The sequence below is a fragment of the Nematostella vectensis genome, chromosome 4 (assembly GCF_932526225.1).
Source record: "Nematostella vectensis chromosome 4, jaNemVect1.1, whole genome shotgun sequence".
Taxonomy (NCBI): Eukaryota; Metazoa; Cnidaria; class Anthozoa; order Actiniaria; family Edwardsiidae; genus Nematostella; species Nematostella vectensis.
Genome location: NC_064037.1, coordinates 4,184,209 through 4,198,840, shown reverse-complemented (window position 1 = coordinate 4,198,840; position 14,632 = coordinate 4,184,209). Strand labels below are relative to the sequence as shown.

Here is a 14,632-nt window from a genome sequence, read left to right as displayed (position 1 = left end):
GGGGGGGGGGGGGGGGGGGGGGGGTAAAGTGGACAACCAAACTTGGTAGGTGAATTCTCCCGGGGTGGTGGTGTGTGTGGGTGGGTGGGGGGAGGGGGGGGGGAATGGTTTCCAGAAAGTAGACGGGGGTGATCGTCCTATCTTTAAGGGTATAAAATTTCGCCTAACTGCTATCCCTAAGCCATATTTTTTCGATTCTGCTGGGTTAAAAATACCTTCGAACACACCCAATTTGCTATTTCTGTTGACCACACCTAAAGTGCCCTTAGGGTTAAAATCGATTTTGCCGACGATCACCCCCCCTCTGCTTTTATCGGAGTCCCCCCCCCCCCCTCACCCGCGGGTAGATTCTTTTGAACTCTCCATTTCTTAATAATTCTATTCTACACTCGGCAAACTGGTTTGACCAAACAATTGTTATACAGGCTTCCTGCTTTGGCAAAGAAGGTCACATCTTATTGGTGTTTAGCTCTTCTTGGTACCTGGAAATTAACAAATTGAATTATTTGTTTTTCCATAGATTCCACTTAAGGTGGTCTTAGACCATTCTTATACACTAAGGCCTACCTGTAATTTTTACTAAATGACGCATTTTGGACAAGTTTTTAGCAGTAAAGAGAGCCGGTTTCTATGACTTTCTTATCACTTTTTGGCGCGCGTTTTGCTTACTGTGTACTTCACACGAAATCTAAAATCTCTTAACGGGACCGCGAAAAGCCTGGGAAAAGCGTAAAAGGGGGGACATACGAAGACACCCGTATGTACGGAAATACCTATCTTCCTTTGTAAGCCTTTTGTGGTAGAACTAAAACTGAAACGAGAACTATTGCATTTTCCAGACCCGCACCCTTTTACACCGCACCGCCGCCTTTACCTTACCACCCGTGACTAAGGCACACTAACTATTTTGCCTTTTTATTCCATTCCGAATTTTCCGGGTTTTTGTCACTCATCTGTTATTCGGGAACTGCTGATAGAATCAAGAGGTCGATTTCACGCGCGCTGACACCGAATCCACACAATCAAACGGCGGGAACTCGAGGCAAAGGCAGCGAAAATTCTGCGCCGCCGGGATACCACTGAGCTAGAGCCGACGAAATCCGATTGCTAACAAAGTTAAATTCTTCACTAAAGAGTAAACTAGAAGGTAAGCTATCGTATTATTTTACCAGCTAACAGTAGCGCTATTGTTTGGATTGCAGAAACTCCGGAGAATGAGTCTTAGCACGGGTATGATTAATACACGCGGTATCCAGGTTATCTTTTAATATAAGTAAAACCATAGGTTTTATTTCCTAAGTTTTGCATGTGCTTATATGGTTGTTGAGGGCATAGTTAGTCTACTAACTATGTTGAGGGTAAGGGAGCTGTTTTATCGCTTGGGAGCCTACCATCTGTTCAGCGTCGTCTGAGTGTGATGTTACCCCGGTTTAGACCAGTGTCATGATAGCGCGCAATAACTTTCTTCGAGGACCATAATCTTCGATCAGAAATAGTCTTAAACTAGAATCTAAAGTGCCTAGGTGCAATGTTATCATGACAGTCTAATAATGAAAATCTCGCCTAAAACATCCTCGTTATTTGTGTTTGCTGGAGAACTCATTTATTGTTCCTGTACTCTTTGATTTTTTCATTCCGTGTTTAGGTCTAAGGCAAAAAAGCCACCCAAAAACAATCCCAAAACGCCGGATTTTTTCCTTTTGTTTTGTCGGCTCCACAAAACCGTCACCTTCTGCTTATGCTTTCGTCTTGTTTACTCAGTTGATCACACAAACACGGCTTTGACTTTGAATAGATCATTGCGCGTCTATAAAACCCTATGATCAGGCTTCAGGTTATTAAGCTCTGTGTACGTAAATATAAATATGTTTATCGCTTTAAGCTCAGTGGGAACCTTGCCCAAGGGCACTGTGAATACAGAATGAATGAGTTTTTAGGTAAATTTCTGTATTTTTTCCTACTTATTTAAACAACTTTCTTTAACCACGTATTTAACCAACCATCCTCGGCCTGTTTTCCTACTAATCTAGTCCTCGACCTCCCAAATCAGAATGCTATATACTTCCGGTTGTTGAAAGATTCTATATTCAATATTACATTTTAATTAATTCACACGGCGACAGCATAGAATATACCCTGGTTCCAGAGCCTCGAACGTCTCTCTCGCTGGCCACTTAATAGAGAGACGCTCGAGGCTCTGGAACCAGGATCGGAGCAAAAACTATATTTATCTGATAAAATAATTCCGTGAGTTGAAGAGGGTGAGATATGTTACCGAGAGATCTTTCCTGAAAAAAAAAACAAGCACCGTTGGTGTTTGTGAAATAAACAAGCCGATCGCCGCTTCCGGTGCGCTGGGTGGCTTCCGGTGCCAAGTTAAAGGTGAAGTTCCCGCATCGCGCACTCGTCGCCTGCCGTGATTGATTCCATCCCTTTTCGAGATCATGGGCGCTCTTAGCCTCGTTCCGAGGCGTATTGTGACAGCCCTCTGTCTGTCTGTTGTCTCGCATTCTATTCGTGGCGAGCAGCAAATCCAAAATGGCGTCATTAACCTACTAGCTGTCAGCCAATAGAAGCAAGGAGACAAGGCTATGGCGCTCTCTGCGCTCAATTCTTTCGTAGTTTATTAAAGGTTCTGAGATGAAACAGGAACCGGAACTCTTCTCTACATTTGTAAGATTTGGTGTTAATAACGGTAGAAAAGATTAGAATTGGGGTATGATTGTCCAGGAAAATGAGCCCCCCCCCCCCTTCCCTCGCTCATTCATGGTCAATTATCCTACTGTTTTATTGTTAATAGTTACTCCAAATCCTCTTATCAACTTTGCGGCCATACGTCATCACCATGGCAATGTTGACTTGTGAACATGCATGTTTAGGGCCGCGTGGTGGCTAGACGTGCTTCAGCGCAGGTTTTGCTGTCAAACTTTACATTCTGGTGTGGGTTTGATTGAGCGGTTCAGAATATAAGCCTCTTGAGCTCTGACGTGCTCGTCAAAGCTATGTTGGATATGTGCGTGGAAGATTTATATTATCGAGCCTTTCTTCCTGCAGTCTTAGCGTTTCTACAGTCCCTTTCTCTCAGCCGTAACATCGGTGATGAGGCCCGTACCCCCCCCCCCCCCCCCCCCCCACACACACACACACACAACGGCCGAAAGTCCTTTTTCGGTTCCCAATGGACGTGCTATTTGTAGACAAAACTATACGTTCGATATTATATCAGGACCATGCTTACTCCGCTTTGTACCCTGTCCCTAACCTCACCTACCCCTAGCATTCTACACTCAGCATCCAGCATATTCATCGAGGAATAGTTTTGTTTTTGAACCCGAATTTTCGAATTTCAGAGACCCGACACTCCTCCACTGGCTTCGACGAGCGATAAGTCTCAATCACGCCGCCGACACGCCCACACGTTTGTCACTCTTTCTACAGCGCGAGAACCTCTGGAACCCAGGTTACGATGAGATCAGTCTAAAAGACTAACTGTGGCTTTTCTTTCTTCAGGTCGTAATGAATCAAGCAAGTTTAATAGCCGTGTCGTGTGCATCTGCCGCGCTCGCCATTCTAATCCTCCTTTCACTGTACACGTTTATCCGAAGCCTGAGACAACAGAACGACGACAGCGAAGACGGTAGCGACCATCGCGTTCATATGCAGTGGCCGCCCCGCTGCTATCCCATTGACACGCCCATCCTGATAGGGAAGAACGAGCAAGGGAGGGACAACGTAGTGGTCGAGACGGAAGAAGCAGAGGCGGCGAAGGCTCATAACGCGCCGAATGGTACAGCATTACTTACCACCACCGCCATAGTCAGTTGCGAAGCACGAGAAGACACGACGAGTCTGTGATGGTACTGTGGGAGTGGCAAGGGGTGGCACCGTCTCTGGACTCTTGACAGACCAAATAGGCGACCAAATAGGCGACCAAGTGGTTACTGGAGGCATCTTACTTAAGAAAAGGAATAGGCGACTTACGCTAACAGATCATTCGACTTGGTGACAAACTTGCGCGAGCTCAGTCTTTTATGGCAAAATAACAACATCAGCAAGGAAGTTTCTTGTCAAAAATGTCTTATGTTCATTTGAATATATGATTTTTTTGTTTTTTTTTTTTGGCGTGATGTACGCATTCATTTCTGTGTTTATCTTGGCTTGAATTTGCCACAAAAGTCACGTGATCTGTTAGTGCAAGTTGCCTATTCCTCCCCTTGAATACGATGCCATGGCAGTACTTCAGTAACCATAGTAACTGACACGGGTGGTAAGGCAGAGAAAAGGATTTAAAAATTGTCATGAGTTTAAATCAATTTCTTTTTCTCCCTATTTTGTAGATAAACACTTGAGTATTGATATTATAGGATAGATTTTTGGACAACATTGAAGAACATTCATTGGCTTTTACAAAGTTTGCACACTCGACGCTGTAACTATGTCACTTTGGATAACCAATCATTCGCGTATCAGAGAACATAGGATAGGCAGGCAATATCCTGAATATCGACGGCCAAGGCAGGTCCTTGGGACCCCGCCCAATATTGTATACAGCATTTTTTGTACATAGAAACACAGAAAGGCATTAGTATCACTTTGAGCAAATACCCCTTATTGAGGCCACTTTTTGTTATAAGGTGACACAGAAACACATTGCGGTTAGCACATCGTCTGTTTAGTGGACCAAGTTTTGTTGTTTTGCGATGTTTCTTTCATGAGATATGGATAGTTTATTACAAATGTGGTCTACCTTATTACAAATGTGGCAGGATATTTCAAATCTGGCCTCAACACCCATAATTTTGGAATGTATTGGTTTTATTGTAGTGATAAACCTAAGCATTGCATGTATTTTGTTAAATAAACATCATTTTATAACATGTATTGCCTTGTGATCGACATTATAGGGAAAAGGGGGTGCAGGAAAATGGTATCGGAGTACTTCTCAAATAATATGATAATAATATGTTTAATCGTGTCATTTGTCGAGGACCTGAATTACAGGTACGGTCAGCATGAAGCCGTGCGACAGATTTAGCTATTGCCTAAAAGCGGAGCTCCAAACGACCAAAGCTTTGCTTCATTCTCGCTTAATAATTTAAGAAAATTTAAAAATTATTATTATATTTCTGTTTTTGACGATTTCACAAATCACGCGCCCAATTCGTTAAACCCCCTTCCCCCCACATAACACACACACATAACAAGTTTAGCTGTCATACGATGTTTCGACGTCAGGGTAGTTTTACTTTTAGTGACGTCATCGATGACGTCACGCTTCACGTGACAATATCTTTGCACCGCCCTTGACACATACATGACACCCATCAAGTTTGGTTGTTATACAATGTTTCTTTCACGAGATATGAATGTTTTCTACGTTGATGACGTTACAATTGACACATACCGAGTTTGGTTGCCATACGATGTTTCCTTCGTAAAATATATATTTTTTTTATTTTGATGACGTCAACATATTTTTGCTCTAGTGACGTCATCGATGACGTCACAAACCACGTGACCATAGTTTTAAACCTCCCTTGACACATACATGACACCTGCCGTTTGGTTGTCATACCATGCTTTTTGGGGACGGACGGACATCGCGTCACCAAAACTCGAGTCGATTGTTTACCATCTCGCGGCGCTTCGTCTCGTGGGAGCTCCGCTATAATTCACATGCATATTTACAGGAAACAAAATTTCCGAAACGGTCTGTGTTCGTTGATTAGCGACGGAATGTCACCTGCCGATCTCTGCAGGTCGTAATGGGCTGTGGCGGATCTAGGGGAGGTGCACTGGCACCCACCACACCCCACCCCTCCCTTGGGCTCAAAAAAACATTATTTTATTTCAAGGCAGCTACATAGAAATTGTTCGGATAAATAACTCTCAATGCTCGTTTTTGAGTAGCCTCAAGATAGTTCGCAAGGTATTGTGGCATGTTAGCAAATACCACCGATGCGTACACATACCACCGATGCGTTACAGATCGTATAAGGGAGCAATAAACCAACACCATATCGGTGATACGCCACAACGCTTAGGCCGCCTCAATGCGTATAATCTACGGTTGGCCTAGTCCACGTGCGCACCCCATAAGTCATCTGACACTTACACGCCTAGAAGTTTGAACAAAGACGATAGCTTGCTCGGTAGATTTCTTTGCAACGGCAAATTGGTTTCTGTCCATGCGGTCCAAGATGTTAAGGAGAGTCCTAGACAGTGTAAACCCTTCCATCAGTTTAGCTACTTGGCAGGTCAGGGAAATCGGACGGATGTCACTGTCTATTGTTTTTCGGGGCTTCTGCTTAGGGAGAGGGCATACCGTCGCCCGCTTGAGTATAGGTAGGAGGTAACCTTTCCGTAGAGATGAATTGGTTGAATTGTATAAGTCTGAAACTACGGGGGAGAGTTCAAATGCCAAGGTCTTTAAAATTATATTTGGTTTTCTAAAAACATTGTTGAAAACCTGTGATTATTCTTGGAAACCTAAGTTCATTCTTGGACACCTGATATCATTCTTGGACCACTGTGAGATTATTATTGTAAACCTCTGAGGTCATTCTTGCATACCTAAGATCATCATTGGATACCTGAGATCATCATTGGACACCTAAGATCATTATTGGACACCTTGGATCATTCCCAGAAACATGGGATTATTCTTGAAAACCCGAGATCATTCTTGGAAAGCTGAGATCATTATTGGAAAGAGACACAAAAGATGAGATTCTTGTAACTGATTTGCTTTTTTTTTTTTTTTTAAGTAAATCACAATAAGCATTGTAAATCATATCTGGTTGTAAAAATACTCAATTCATATATAATATTTCAAATAGTTTTAATTATTTTGATGGCATCTACTATACAAGCTAAATAAAAATTTGTCAATGAAAATTTGCTCATGTAGACGGCAGTTTGGGCCACTTGACTGGTTTATCTACATATTAACATGATAAATCACAGGGTAATAACAAACACTGATTTTATTTTACATGTGTAGTAAATGGAAAACTTCCCATCCAAAATCTCTAGAACATGAATTTTACTAGCCATCAACACTACAAAAAATAATCCAATGAGCTTCAGAGTATGACGAAACTTAGAAGCCTAGAAATTCATGTCTGTCTCGCAAACTGTAACTGTAACTGTTTTACCTAATTTTTGCAGTTGCACTTTGACTTGTGAATCAGTGATTATGTCATTTCTTATTTCTTTTCCTTGGCTACTTTCTAAGCATTTACAGGCCCGTACCCAGTATTTTTCTTGGGGGGGTGCAAAATCCGAAATAGTGGACCTAATTTTTCCAGGGGGTGGGGGGGTGGCGGCGGAGTGAGTTCTCCGATAAAAATCTGACCACCCCCGAAAAAAACAAAAAAAGGATTTTTTTTATGTCCTTGCAATATCTCCATGGGACGTTAATTGTTGGATTTGACTACATATCAGAGTGATCTAGCTTATGCTTTATAGTTTTGTCTACATATAGCACGTCTATTGAGAACCGAAAGCAGACCTTCGGCTGTAGTGGGGGGGTGCACCTCCTGCACTCAGCTTCCCCCCCCCATGGGTACGGACCTGATTTAATTTGAAACACCATGCTACATGTTGCATCCGGCATTGTTGAAAAACTCATGTAAATATTCTCCTTCTGTTTGCAACAAAAGACCCCTTGATCCTCGCCTTTCTGCTTATTTAGGAGAAATCTCGGTCAGGGAACAATGCAGGGGCCAATAAAGTCCAGATATAGATTAACTGGCACAACCAACTCGAGGCTATCTTGACCCAAACCGCTGTCTCGCTGTACTGCAGTTTAGAAAAATCAGAGCCAACTGGCCTGGAGAAAGAAAAAAAAACTTCAACAATTTAACAAGATAAGAAATATAGGGTAAGTAATGGTTAAATAATGGCCGCAAGTGTTCTATGGGATTTTATACAAACAGAAGCTTGTTTATAAGTACCCTAAATATATAAGGTACCTGGGTTTGACATACTGTAGAGTACTGCTAAAAATGAACAGTTTAAAAAATGAAAAATGGTATAATGAAGTCTTTTATCAAGCAACTGATCAATGTAACATTTGATTCATATCTAGGCATGTAAACTTTCATCTAAACAAACTTCACATTTTCTGCTAAGAAAAGTGGGAGACGCTGCCGTCCACTTTATAAGGTGGTAGGCAGGCCCCTCCCTTGCCCCTCCTCATACACCGCCCCAAATACCATTATGTCCAAAGACAGATGCAAACTGCCTTACTGCTTTTGAACCAGTTGGTGAGAGTCACCACTTACTTGTACCAGTTGGTGAGAGTCACCACTTACTTGTACCAGTTGGTGAGAGTCACCACTTACTTGTACCAGTTGGTGAGAGTCACCACTTACTTGTACCAGTTGGTGAGAGTCATCACTTACTTGTACCAGTTGGTGAGAGTCATCACTTACTTGTACCAGTTGGTGAGAGTCATCACTTACTTGTACCAGTTGGTGAGAGTCATCACTTACTTGTACCAGTTGGTGAGAGTCATCACTTACTTGTACCAGTTGGTGAGAGTCATCACTTACTTGTTCCAGTTGGTGAGAGTCATCACTTACTTGTACCAGTTGGTGAGAGTCATCACTTACTTGTTCCAGTTGGTGAGAGTCATCACTTACTTGTTCCAGTTGGTGAGAGTCATCACTTACTTGTACCAGTTGGTGAGAGTCATCACTTACTTGTTCCAGTTGGTGAGAGTCATCACTTACTTGTACCAGTTGGTGAGAGTCATCACTTACTTGTACCAGTTGGTGAGAGTCATCACTTACTTGTACCAGTTGGTGAGAGTCATCACTTACTTGTACCAGTTGGTGAGAGTCATCACTTACTTGTACCAGTTGGTGAGAGTCATCACTTACTTGTACCAGTTGGTGAGAGTCATCACTTACTTGTACCAGTTGGTGAGAGTCATCACTTACTTGTACCAGTTGGTGAGAGTCATCACTTACTTGTTCCAGTTGGTGAGAGTCATCACTTACTTGTACCAGTTGGTGAGAGTCATCACTTACTTGTTCCAGTTGGTGAGAGTCATCACTTACTTGTTCCAGTTGGTGAGAGTCATCACTTACTTGTACCAGTTGGTGAGAGTCATCACTTACTTGTTCCAGTTGGTGAGAGTCATCACTTACTTGTACCAGTTGGTGAGAGTCATCACTTACTTGTACCAGTTGGTGAGAGTCATCACTTACTTGTACCAGTTGGTGAGAGTCATCACTTACTTGTACCAGTTGGTGAGAGTCATCACTTACTTGTTCCAGTTGGTGAGAGTCATCACTTACTTGTTCCAGTTGGTGAGAGTCATCACTTACTTGTACCAGTTGGTGAGAGTCATCACTTGTACCAGTTGGTGAGAGTCATCACTTACTTGTACCAGTTGGTGAGAGTCATCACTTACTTGTACCAGTTGGTGAGAGTCACCACTTACTTGTACCAGTTGGTGAGAGTCATCACTTACTTGTACCAGTTGGTGAGAGTCATCACTTGTACCAGTTGGTGAGAGTCATCACTTACTTGTACCAGTTGGTGAGAGTCATCACTTACTTGTACCAGTTGGTGAGAGTCATCACTTACTTGTACCAGTTGGTGAGAGTCATCACTTACTTGTACCAGTTGGTGAGAGTCACCACTTACTTGTACCAGTTGGTGAGAGTCATCACTTACTTGTACCAGTTGGTGAGAGTCATCACTTACTTGTACCAGTTGGTGAGAGTCATCACTTACTTGTACCAGTTGGTGAGAGTCATCACTTACTTGTACCAGTTGGTGAGAGTCATCACTTACTTGTACCAGTTGGTGAGAGTCATCACTTACTTGTACCAGTTGGCGAGAGTCATCACTTACTTGTACCAGTTGGTGAGAGTCATCATGATGTAGAGTGATGCAAGCATTAGCATAAAGTGATAGAAGGAGTAACTGTAAGCCACACCCCCATCTTCGTCATCATACACCCTACGACCTCCACCACCCTCTTCAACCAGCCCCACGTCACTCCTGGTCTCATCTCCCTCTGATAACACAGTTGTTTCTTTATCAAGAGCTGAGGAATGCTTTGGCGATGACATTCCCAGTTTGCCAACTTGGGAACTGCTCGCAGTGCGGACGCTGGCATACACAACCATCACAAACATGAGGATGACACCGATGATTGCCTGGCTGTCCATTCCAGCCAAGGTGATGTGAGTTTCATAGAAACCATTGCAGTTTTTGTCTATAAATTAAAAAAACAATGGTGTTTTATTTGTGGGTTCTTGTTAGTCATTTTTGAAAAAAATGATAATAAAATGATGGAGTGGAATGAAGCTAGGGTTAGGATTAGCATCTTCCAAATTCAACACATTTGGTTGGTACTTTCCTCTGCATATACCTACGATAACTTGTGCCTTACCGGGCTGGAATGACAAGGCTGACCACGTCAGGTACACAGTATACAAGGAGATCACAGAAGCCTGCAGAAGACCTGCACAGAGGGTGACAGTTACTATTTGTTTGGAATCAATCAGAATAGTTTCAATTTCCCAATGTTTATGCATAGGCATGGTTTTGATTTGGGGGAAGTGTTGTAAACTCAAAATACATGTAAAATACATGTATAACTAGGACTTACAAGATCAAGCCTAAACAAAGAGCAATGTGATAAAAAAAACATGCCAGCTTTATTGTCGCACGCCTGTTGTATGCCAACACAGACAGTTCAGCTAGCTCACAACAGCATTTCACACAGGTGAATTGATGGTCACTCAACCCCAATAAAAAACAAATACCAGGGAACGTGGAGACCATTATAAAGTGGTAGGGCTAAACATTTGTCCAAGACAAGCAAATATATATCTAGAGCCCTAAAAAATCTGTAGCCCTGAAAAAAATCAACCCAAGCCAAAAAGTGGTAGGGCTATAGCACTACCAGCTCCGACCTCTACCTGGTCCCTGAATACATACCCCATCAAACTACTTCACATCACACACAAGGTAGAAAGGGAATGTTGAGTACCTGATGTTGGCAGGCGTTCTTGCACCTTAGGATGTATGGCCAGCACAGATGCAATGATACATAATATGAGGTTGAAGCTGATGAAAAACTTGTTGGTATGACAAGAAGACTCCTGGGAGTAGGTGAAGTACACGTACAAACAGACAATTCCCGCAACACAAAAGCCATACATCAGGAAGGTGGCGCACAGGAGAAGGACAGCCCAGACTTTAGAACCAGACTCCTCCATTCGGCCCACCCAGGAACTATTCCATGTGTGGGCAAAGTCAACTAGGAGAACAAGCTGAATCAGGATGAAGAGAAAGCTGCCTATCAAACCAAAGTACATCCACACTGCAAAATAAAAAGAGATTACGGATGGGGGGTGAATCTTAATTTACTGGGGGTCATGGCCAGGGGGAAGTATCTCCTCCCTCCAATCCCAGCATTACACAATGCATTCCAAAATGTTTTGTTCTAAATAAATGTTAGCTGATCCTACAGGATGTGTTGAATTTTGGCAATCTTTTATTATAAAAAAACCCACTGATATTATAGAAAACTGATGAGCTCAGAGAATACCCCAAGTTCAAAGCCAGGACTTAAACCTGGCCATACATAAGGTTATCTATGCTTCTATATAAAAAACAGAAGAAGCAAGAACCAAACAAAAAGGTGGTTTATAAAATTTACCTTCTGAGAATTTTCCTTGTGGAATAAAAAATGCTGCCACAATGGCACCAAGAAAGAGCAGAATTTTTATTCCCCAGAAGCCGTTTTGGATCTTGGACCTGACATCCCTACTGCTTGTCACACCATACATGAGTAAACAGAAGAGCAGGAAGAAGGCGGCAAGGCCAAAACAGACACGGTACACGGCCAGGTAGCCAACAATGCTGTCACATGTTTCACTGGCATGCTGCAATTGAAACAGCAAACAATTTAGCACACTTGGGAGAGCAGTCCAGGAGGCTGGTTTTGGTATTGAGTCTGTGGGTGGGAAGGGGGAGTTGTGCGCTTGTTAAGGCTAGCCATTAAACATGCAAATATATATGATGACAACTTATTACTATTTCAGCCCCTAGGATGGTCCAAAGAAATCCTTATAAACATAAATAATAAAATAATAATAAAATTGACTTTGATAAGAACACATGCAGTTCCAGATGGAAGAGCCCTATATGTAAATGTAGCCTCATTAGATTATTCCAGCTGTAAGCTTGCGTGTGCATTACAATAGGTAAATCAACTACCAGAATGCAGCATGCACATTTAAAGCTTGCACCAAACAGTGCTTGCTGCATGACTACAAGGAGTGGAGTGGCCTAATAATTTATAAATACACAATAACATGAATGTCATATAGCATCAAATACTTTTGATTTTGTTTTCTTTCAAATATTTTAGTTTTGTACAATAGCGGCGCCTATTTAAGGAAGTATATGTTATAATCACAGTGTAGAATAAAAAAGCCCAAACTGTCATGATCTCGTACCAGAACAATGAATACAATACACCAAAAACTGGAATTCGACTCTGTTGGCAGAATTGAATTCCAGTTTTTGGTGTATTATAATTCCAGTGTAATATTCCAGTAAAATGTACTGCTGTAATATTTTATACAAGGACATGAAGAACTTGAAATACAAAAAGATTGATTAAAAAATTTGTATAATAAAGCATGATATTTTTTGCTTGTAGAATAAAACTCTTATCTCCTTCCCATGGTCACTGTCCAAACTTCACTTTTAGCTTTTATGCAAAATGGAGCAGCTTTAATAACAATATTTTGGTGGTAATGATCAAAGCGACAGATCGAGCAGGAAGTTTATAGTTTCCGCATCCTGGCATTACTTTTTGTTTTTAACTTTTTTTTTTCTAGGAAAAAATATTTCACATTAAATGAATTTTACAGGGAAAAATAAAAAATCTAAACAATAGCCATTTGCCTTTTCTAAATGTTATGGCAAAACAGTCAAAATAACCAATCAAAAAAAATATTTATAAATATGAATTAAGTAATAAAGTTAAATTGACCTAGCCTATAACTTACTTTATTAATTTTAGCGCATGGCTTCGGCTACTTTCTCTACAATTTGAAAGAAAAAATGTTTTTTTTTTTAATTTTGAATTTCTATCCACCTAAGGCTAAATAAAAAGTAGTAGATGTCGGAGACATCACGGATCGTGAAATATAATAAGAAGAAACCATTGCTACCGTACGGGGAAAAAGAACCAGAAAAGTGAAGTGTGTTGGGTTTGTTATAGAGTTTACCTCGCAAAGATATGGGATTTGGTTGAGTTTGTGCCTTAGTCCTGGCGCTAGAACTATACAGGAGACCACCAAGCCGAACAAAAGGAAGATCGAATACACGATTCGAGTCGACGTAGAATTCTTGCACGTTGGACAGAAATTGCAGCATAAGCTACAAGCAGCCGAGCCACAACAACAAGCCAGATTTGCAGCACACGAGGCCGCGGTACAGGCCCCCAGCACCGCTCCCATGGCTCAAAAGCGTATTCCTCGAAGCTTACAACGACTGTGGTCAATAACAGGGTTGTTTGCGCATGAAACAAACGTCGGAATCGTCAAGAGAAGTGTTAGAAGTTTCCGCTCCGGGATAAAATTTCGGAAGACGTATCGATTGGTGTTTGCATGGCCAGCGGTATTAGATGTGACGCAAGTGTGCTAAAAATAGCTTGCTCACACTAGCTCACATCAGCACATGACTGGCATTGGCGTTGGTCGCGCGCGCGAATGACGTGAGGCTGCACGCGCAAATTGCAGTTAGGATAGGAAGAATATGTTTTTATCCACCATCCGCCGGTTTTGTTTGTTTAACAAAAGAATTGCAAGCCAGAATTCAAAGTCATAGGTAGGGTTGGATTCATGTTAAAGAAGAGAGCAACGATAGTACCGAAGCTTTTTGTCTGAGACTGCGCGTGCATTTGAGCTCAGCCAAAACGTCAACACAAAGGTCGAAACTGATTGGCTAATCCGCGCGTCTAAAAATAGCCTGACAGGGGCGTACACAGGATTTTAACAAGGTGCAGTTCAGAAGCTGAATAAGGGCGTGGCCCCTCTTCCCGCATCCCCGTGAAGATTTCATAGCTCCCGCTTTTGGGTTTGAAATTGGCGTCAATGCGACAGACTTTTGAGAATATTACACGATCCTCTGTCATCCTGGATCTGAAATAGGACTTCAGTCGTCGCGTGGCACTGAACGACATAACAATATGTTTGGAAATCATCTGTAGACTACCCATGATTAAAAAATTATAGTTTTTATCCTCATCATATATATAAAACTACGTACATAAAAATGAATGAGTAAACATTAGATTTTCCCCTTGTTATGCAAATAAAATTGCCAAATTTTTTTTGCAGTCCAGTGGTTGCAGGCCTATATGCTGCGTACGCCCCTACCTGATCCCAGGAAGCGCCGTGACATCTATATAGTACCAGAAAATGGGGAAGTTGATTGCCCCTACTTATGAGCCCCTGACACAGCACAGTAGCGGCTAGGGGGGGGGGGGGGGGGGAGGAAGGACTAGGCTAGGGGGGTTAGAGGGCTTAAACCCCCACCTTTTGGGCTGCCAGAAAGGCAAACATATCAAATGATAATAACCCGCTCC

At 42.1% G+C, this 14,632-nt stretch overlaps 1 protein-coding gene and 1 long non-coding RNA gene across 3 annotated transcripts; one reads left to right on the top strand and one right to left on the bottom strand.

The window, feature by feature from the left end:
- Positions 1–369: 369 nt before the first annotated feature.
- Positions 370–4,877, top strand: LOC116618659. The gene is made up of 2 exons (XR_004296281.2): positions 370–1,147; positions 3,351–4,877. It is a non-coding gene; the product is annotated as an uncharacterized LOC116618659 (long non-coding RNA).
- Positions 4,878–7,651: 2,774 nt separating this feature from the next.
- LOC5513123 (probable serine incorporator) lies at positions 7,652–13,656 on the bottom strand. 2 transcript variants are annotated; one of them, XM_001633366.3, is made up of 6 exons: positions 13,272–13,655; positions 11,690–11,915; positions 11,018–11,350; positions 10,415–10,486; positions 9,871–10,237; positions 7,652–7,834 (listed from the first exon to the last, which is right to left on the bottom strand). In XM_001633366.3, exons 1-6 carry the CDS (start codon positions 13,500–13,502, stop codon positions 7,693–7,695), a joined length of 1,371 nt encoding a protein of 456 aa, XP_001633416.2. In that variant the 5' UTR covers positions 13,503–13,655; the 3' UTR covers positions 7,652–7,692. The 2 variants fall into 2 exon arrangements, with proteins under 2 accessions (XP_001633416.2, XP_048583141.1); XM_048727184.1 differs by lacking the exon at positions 7,652–7,834 and adding an exon at positions 9,409–9,846 and having other exon boundaries at positions 9,877–10,237; positions 13,272–13,656.
- Positions 13,657–14,632: the final 976 nt, after the last annotated feature.